The following is a 7,081-nucleotide window of genomic DNA, read 5'->3' as shown; positions in this document are numbered from 1 at the left end:
CGCTTTGCGGACATAGTGCCATTGGGTATTCCTCACATGACTTCCCGTGACACTGAGGTGCAAGGCTTCCTCATCCCCAAGGTATGGCTGCAGCCCCTATACCACAGGCTTGTAACCCCAGCATGGCCTTAGCCAAGTGAAGCCAAGATTGGTACCAGACTGTCCATCCATTCATTGCCAGATATCAGTGTGCCTGGCACACTGTGTAAAGGGGTACAAAGCACAGGCAGAGTGGGGTCCCATCCAGAGACCTAGTCTGGTGGAAGATAAACCAAAGATGCTACAGTGTGTGTGAGGAGCCAGGTGGCAGTGATGGCATGCATCCATGGGAGAGGCATCACCCGGCCCTGCCTTGGGGACCAGGAGGAGCTTCTTGGGCTGAGCTTTCCTCAAATGACTCCAGGATGTGCCAGGCAGATGGTGCATGCCTGCGTGTGTATACTGGTGACCAGGGTCACAGTGTCCCCTGCCAAGGACCCCACCCACTCCAGGCATCCCCTGAGCAGGGAACCATGCTCTTCCTCAACCTGTCATCGGTGCTGAAGGATGAGGCTGTCTGGGAGAAGCCCTTCTGCTTCCACCCGGAACACTTCCTGGACGCCCAGGGCCACTTCGTGAAGCAGGAGGCCTTCATGCCTTTCTCAGCAGGTGCCTGGGGGGTACCTGGCTCCCTCCCCTCTCCTGGGGGAATTGGATGTGGGAGCCTAGATCCAGAGGGCATGGAGGAAGGTAGAATCTCCACTGAGTAGTATCCAATCTGTCTTGGTGGGGCTGATGAAAGGAAATGCAGATAGGTCTCTTGTGATACAATAGTGAATAATTGTTATCAGGACTGATTGTGAGGATTGGAAATGTAAAGATAGACATTTTGTAGCAAGGAGGGAAATGATTGATTTTGCAGTCTAGGAGCGGAGGTCCCTGGGACCATCAAGGGAGTAGAACCGAGATCGGGACCCTACCCAGAGAAGCAGTGACGCCAGAGATGGAGGCAGAGACGATGACATGGAGAGATGGAGCAGCTGGGAACTTTAGACCCAGCGAGGGAGAGGGGCTATGTGCTGACCACCAGGCAGCAGGCTTGTAGGGTTGTCTGATGATGGATGGAGGGAATAGTAACCATGGCAATGAAATGATACACAATAGGATGAACGTAAAAGTAATGTTCTCCCGTGTAAACTACCACATAATTCACACACATATATAAAAAAAGAATAGCCCATGTGTCTGGGGAAAGGAATCCATAGGAATGGTCCCAGATACTGGATTTGCAACACAAAGGATTTAAAACAAACTAATAGGATATCATGTTTGGTAAGGTGGAGAGTCAGAGAAAAAGAGGGAGATCCCCATCGAGATGGATTGGAAAAGAGGCAGCATCGATGGACTCAAGCGTGGCAACGGTAGTGAGGTTGGCCCAGGATCGGGCAGTGTTTCGTTCTGCTGTGCATGGGGTCTCTATGAGTCAGTACCGACTCAATGGCACCTAACAACAACAACAACAATATAAACATAGTCAAAGAGTTAAAGGAAGTTACATATGAAGAAGTAAACAAAGTATGAAATATCTCACCAAATAGAGAATATCAAATGAGAGGGCGAAGTATAAAAAGAATTTTGGAGTTTGGGATGAAAAGTCCAATAAGTGAATTGAAAAACTCACTGCAGGGACTCCGGAGAAGACATAAACCCTGAAAAGAACCCAGAGATCGGCTGCTTGAGATTATTTTATCTGAGGAATAGAAAGAAAATAAATTGATTAATGAAAAGAGTATCAGAATCATCAAAAACAAAGGAGCCTTAACAAAATTCACAGCTGATTTCCATCAGAAAGGATGGAAACCAGAAAACAGTGAGATGAGAACATTTCTCTGAAAGAAATGGAGGCTGAGGTAACAAGGTTGGGGGAGGACTATTAGGCAGGGTCATTGGGGAACTCTGAGAACAGTCCTTCTGCCTTTGCTAGCAGACTTGAATTTCTCTCAGGCAGGAGTTGAGGGCCTCAGTGTTGCTTAGAGCAGGCTGGAGGCAGTGGAGGGCAAGTCCAGGCAACCTCAGGCATTGCTGGGAGCCAGGGGACTTGGGGCTGGGGCTGTGTGTCTGCATGAGTTTCTGTTGTCATGGGAGTCGTGTTCATATGCATCTGCGTGGTGAGCTTTCTGAAGGGTGTGAATGGTAAGTGTGAGTGTGTGTGTGTGTGTGTGTGTTTCTGTGTGAGTGAGGTGGTGGGTAAGTAGCTATGACTTTAGGAAAGTGTGTCTGAGTGCCTATCTGCTACAAGAGACAGTGTGAAGAGGTGGGATCCATCACTGAGAACATCATTTACTCTTCACACTTAAACCTCTCTGATCACGATCTACCTATTATCCCACACAAATGACAGGTAATCACTATCTGCCTAGAATCCCATGTATATGATAGAGACCACCCTAAGGACCACTCTAGACATGACAGATGAGGGATGGAAAGGGTGAGAATCTGCCCTGGGGATCAGATTGTAGACATCAGAGGGTGGAGAGTCACATGGAAGAGGAGGGATGAGAAGGTGCCTCTTCAATTTCCTCACAGCCCAGGTGCCTGCAGCATCCTGCAGTGCTGGGAAGTTAGTGCCAGGGAGGCAGAGCCCAGTTCTTGAGTCTCCTCCCACCCGCAATTGGACAGGCTCCTCCCTCGCAGCTTCATCAGTGCAGACATTGATCCACAGCAGTTTGCTAAGAGTGGAGGGCAAAGGCCAGTCATTGACCCTTTATATAATTCCAGGCAGGCTGGAAGAGCCATTTGCATGTGGTGTGCCTCAGGTCTGATCCTACAAGCTGGATTCCGCTACCACTCAGCCCAGCAGTGGAGCCCTGCAGGCAGTGAGGCACCATGGGGCTGCTGACTGGGGAGGCCCTGACCACCTTGGCTGTGGCCTTGGCCATCTTCCTGCTCCTGGTGGATCTGATGCACCGGCGAGTTCGCTGGGCTGCCCGCTACCCTCCAGGCCCTGTGCCTCTGCCTGGACTGGGCAATCTGCTACAGCTGGATTTCCAGGACACGCCACACAGCATAAACCAGGTGAGACAGGTGGGGTGGGTCACCAGTGGCCTGAACACCCCTCAGCACCTGACAGTGGGTGTTGGGGGAAGATAAATGAGGAGCTGGTCCAACACACAAGCAGGTTAGGCAGGTGTCCTGGGGGGGTAGTTTAGTGTTGGTTTAGATTTTCATAGAACAAAAATTGGGGCGTGGGTTGCAGAGGGTTGAAGGCCAGGAGGCGGCGTGAGACTGTGGAGCAGGTTTTCCTTCCATTGTTGTTGTTGTTGTGAACTGCCATGCAGTTAGCTCCAACTTATAGTGACCCTGTATAAGGGTTCTGAGCGGTAGTTGGTGAGTTTAAACTGACAAGCTTGTGGTTCAAACCAACTGAGTAGCCAATGCTTATTCTACAGTGTCACACCATGAGTCCTTGGCATCCCATTGTTGTTGTTAAGTGCCCTTAGAGTTGGTTTCTGACTCATATACAACTGGTGAGTCTGAGTTGCCAAACCTGTGGTTTCAACTGACCTTTAGGTCCAGTTCTTGTCCTACAGCACCACACCAGGCCTCCTTCCATCCAATAGATGACACAAATTATGCAAACCCTAAATCTGATGAACTCAGGAATGAGGTGGGGGCTGGGTAGTGACCCCGCTGTAAGACTGGTCTGGCGAGGGTGGGCACTAACTCGGATCCAACTTTTCCCTGTGCTTTGAGCCTACTGTTCACATGTGTTTTCTGATTTGTAAAATGAGACGTTTCATGAACCACATGACTGATTACAAAATCATAAGTGGGCGGTCGGATCCGAGTAATTCCTCCACCTATAGAGGGTGTTAACCCGCTGTCACGTTCCTTAGTTCCTCTCTATCCTTCACCCGCTGCTGGTAACCCAGTGGTTCCACCAAGTTTGCACTCAGAGAACGTTTCCCGCCACCGTGCAGGCAAGCGACTTGACAACCCCCTGCCCTCCGTCTGCAGCTGCGGCGCCGCTTCGGGGACGTGTTCAGTCTACAGCTGGCCTGGACGCCAGTGGTCGTGCTCAATGGGCTGGAGGCCGTGCGGGAGGCGCTGGTGCTCCGCGGCGAGGACACGTCCGACAGACCGCCCATGGCTATCTACAAGCACCTGGGCTTTGGGCCAGGAGCCCAAGGCAAGTCACGCCCCAGTGAGAGGGCAGGGCTCGCCCCAGGCACCAAGTGCCTACAGGAGGGCAGAGCGGGCTGAAGAGTCCCAAGCACAGCTGTGGACAAACAAGTGCAAGTTCGGTGCCACGCAGCGGTGCAGCAAGGCAGGAAGAATCGCCGGCTGGTGTCTGGGCGGGTTTTTTCAGGGCTGGGGTGCAGTGAATCTGGGCAGAGCCTGTCGGGGCGGAGCCTGTTTTGGGCAGGGCGTGGGTGAGGCGGGGCTTCTACCAGGGTAGCCTGAGGGGGCGGAGCCTACCTGGAATGGGGCCTTGGAGGACCTAGATGTGCTGGCCAAGGCTACCGTCCCGCGCACCCCCAGGCGTGATCCTGGCACGCTATGGCCACGCATGGCGCGAGCAGCGGCGCTTCTCCGTGTCCACATTGCGCAACTTCGGTCTGGGCAAGAAATCTCTGGAGCAGTGGGTGACCCAGGAGGCCGCCTGCCTCTGTGCTGCCTTCGAAGCCCAGGCAGGTGAGAATCGGGGCCTAGGGGCGCAGGGCGGGGCAGGGCGGGGCGGGGTGGGGCCGAGCGGCACCTGTGACACCTCACCCTCCTACCAGGACGCCCCTTTAACCCCCAAAACCTCCTGAACAAAGCGGTGAGCAATGTCATCGCCTCCCTGACCCATGGGCGCCGCTTCGAGTATGATGACCCGATCCTTCTCAAACTTTTGGAGCTGATCCAGATCTCACTGAAGGAAGACACGGGCTTAGTTCCCGAGGTTCATGGGGCATGAGAGGACAGGGAGGGGTGAGAGCTTCCCTCCCTGCTTAAGTGAACAGGCTTCCCAGGGAAGGGCAGGTTTGTATTAGGGGCTTTGGAGAAAGGACGTTCCACGGGTGGACTGCAGACTCGTGTTCCCTAGAGGTGCTGGGCACTTTGACTGGGGCTCCCTGAGCACAGGCTGGACCCCGAGCTCCTGGTGTGTCCGCACAGGTGCTGAATGCGATTCCTGTGCTTCTGAACATCCCGGGACTGGCCAGCAAGGTCTTCTCGGGACAGAGGGCCTTCATGGCCACGCTGGATGAGCTGGTCACTGAGCACCGGGAGAGCCGGGACCCGGCCCAGCCACCGCGTGATCTGACCGATGCCTTCCTGGATGAGGTGGAGAAGGTGAGAGTGGCTTCCTGGGACAGGGTACGGTGTGCAGTGGACCTGCGCATCTCCCAGCAACCACCGCGGGGCTGACAGGAGCAGGGGGTGTAGAGATTTGGGGATGTGGTTTGGGGCTTCTCCTATATCCCTGCTCTAATGTTCTCTGCCTGTCTCAGGCTAAGGTGAAGCCCGAGAGCAGCTTCAATTATGAGAACCTGCGTCTGGTGGTGGCTGACCTCTTCTCTGCAGGGATGGTGACCACGTCCACCACACTGACCTGGGCTCTCCTGCTCATGATCCTGCACCCGGAAGTGCAGCGTGAGGAACCTTGGGCCTGGCGGGTAGCTGAGGGGAGAAACATGATCCCACAAGTTTGTTTCCACAACAGCATCCCAAGCAGAAGAGAGGCCTGGCAGCTAGTCGTATGGTCATGAGAGCACTTTGTGGCACACTGTGGTCCCTACAAAGAATTTTCTTTTGGGGCAGAGGATGGTCGGGGGTGCTGCCTACTGGGTTGTGGCATATTGGGGGCACTTTTGTCTGTGCAGGGCGTGTCCAGCAGGAAATCGACGAGGTGCTAGGGCAGGAACGGAGACCTGAGATGGCTGACCAGGCCCGCATGCCCTTCACCACAGCCGTGGTCCACGAGGTGCAGCGCTTTGCGGACATAGTGCCATTGGGTGTTCCTCACATGACTTCCCGTGACACTGAGGTGCAGGGCTTCCTCATCCCCAAGGTATGGCTGCAGCCCCACCAACCACCTGTCTGCCCATAATCCCGGCATGGCCTTAGCCAGGAGGAAGCAAGACCAGTCTGTCTGTCCATACATCACCAGTCACCAATGTGGGGTGCACAGCAGAGGTAGGGTGGAGCCCCATCCAGAAACCCAGACAGATGGAAGATAGCCAAAGATGCCACAGTGTGTGCCAGGAGCCAGGTGGCAGTGATGGTATCCATGGGACAGATAGCACCTTACCCTGCCTTGGGGACAGACAGGGCCCCAAGGAGATTCGTGGGCTGAGATTTTCTCTAATGACTCCAGGGTGTGCCAGGCAGATGGTGTGTCTATGTATGTAGTGGTGAGCAGGGTCACAGTGTCCCCCGCCCAGGACCCCACTCACACCAGGCTCTCCTGAGCAGGGGACCATGCTCTTCCTCAACCTGTCATCGGTGCTGAAGGATGAGGCTGTCTGGGAGAAGCCCTTCTGCTTCCACCCGCAACACTTCCTGGACGCCCAGGGCCACTTCGTGAAGCAGGAGGCCTTCATGCCTTTCTCAGCAGGTGCCTGGGGGGGTACCTGGCTCCCTCCCCTCTCCTGGGGGAATTGGATGTGGGATTCAGCCCTCACCGGCTAGCTGAGCTCCATGCCTACCCACAGGCCGTCGCTCATGCCTCGGGGAGCCACTGGCACGCATGGAGCTCTTCCTCTTCTTCACCTGCCTCCTGCAGCGATTCAGCTTCTCTGTGCCCACTGGACAGCCCAGGCCCAGTGACCATGGCCTCTATGCCTTCCTGGTGACCCCTGCCCCCTACCAGCTGTGTGCTGTGCCCCGCTAGAGGCCTCAATCCCTAACCAGTTCCCTCGCTTTATCCTGACCGACAATAAACCAGTCGGGAGATAACACTTGGCATCTGGTTGCCACCACCTGGCCGACTCCTGAATATGATTGGGCCTCAGGAGCCTGGACCAGTCTTTCAGATCATTGGTAAGATGGCGACACTGAGGCACTGAAGCTAGCACCCTGCCCTGCCACCTAGTCTTCATCAGCACTCAACACTATT

General features: G+C 54.7%; 1 protein-coding gene and 1 pseudogene across 2 annotated transcripts; both read left to right on the top strand.

The window, feature by feature from the left end:
• Positions 1–2,801, top strand: part of LOC102819032 — a 4,212-nt pseudogene extending 1,411 nt beyond the window's left edge.
• A 64-nt stretch (positions 2,802–2,865) lies between these two features.
• Positions 2,866–6,856, top strand: LOC102821695 (cytochrome P450 2D17-like). Of its 2 annotated transcripts, XM_006866855.1 has the most exons (9): positions 2,866–3,054; positions 3,997–4,168; positions 4,522–4,674; positions 4,764–4,924; positions 5,140–5,316; positions 5,475–5,616; positions 5,847–6,034; positions 6,439–6,580; positions 6,678–6,856. In XM_006866855.1, the coding sequence occupies exons 1-9, from the start codon at positions 2,866–2,868 to the stop codon at positions 6,854–6,856; spliced, it is 1,503 nt and encodes a 500-aa protein (XP_006866917.1). The 2 variants fall into 2 exon arrangements, with proteins under 2 accessions (XP_006866917.1, XP_006866918.1); XM_006866856.1 differs by lacking the exon at positions 4,522–4,674.
• The last annotated feature ends 225 nt before the right edge of the window (positions 6,857–7,081 follow it).

The sequence above is a fragment of the Chrysochloris asiatica genome, unplaced genomic scaffold (genome assembly GCF_000296735.1).
Source record: "Chrysochloris asiatica unplaced genomic scaffold, ChrAsi1.0 scaffold00097, whole genome shotgun sequence".
NCBI classification, from domain to species: Eukaryota; Metazoa; Chordata; class Mammalia; order Afrosoricida; family Chrysochloridae; genus Chrysochloris; species Chrysochloris asiatica.
This window is presented reverse-complemented; position numbering and strand designations above follow the sequence as displayed.

Bases quoted from the DNA above. Each gene is read 5' to 3' on its own strand.
- LOC102821695 (XM_006866855.1), top strand. From the start codon at position 2,866: ATGGGGCTGCTGACTGGGGAGGCCCTGACCACCTTGGCTGTGGCCTTG. The intron at 3,055-3,996 runs GTGAGACAGGTG...CTCCGTCTGCAG, and splicing joins CGCCACACAGCATAAACCAG to CTGCGGCGCCGCTTCGGGGA. The intron at 5,317-5,474 runs GTGAGAGTGGCT...TGCCTGTCTCAG, and splicing joins TCCTGGATGAGGTGGAGAAG to GCTAAGGTGAAGCCCGAGAG.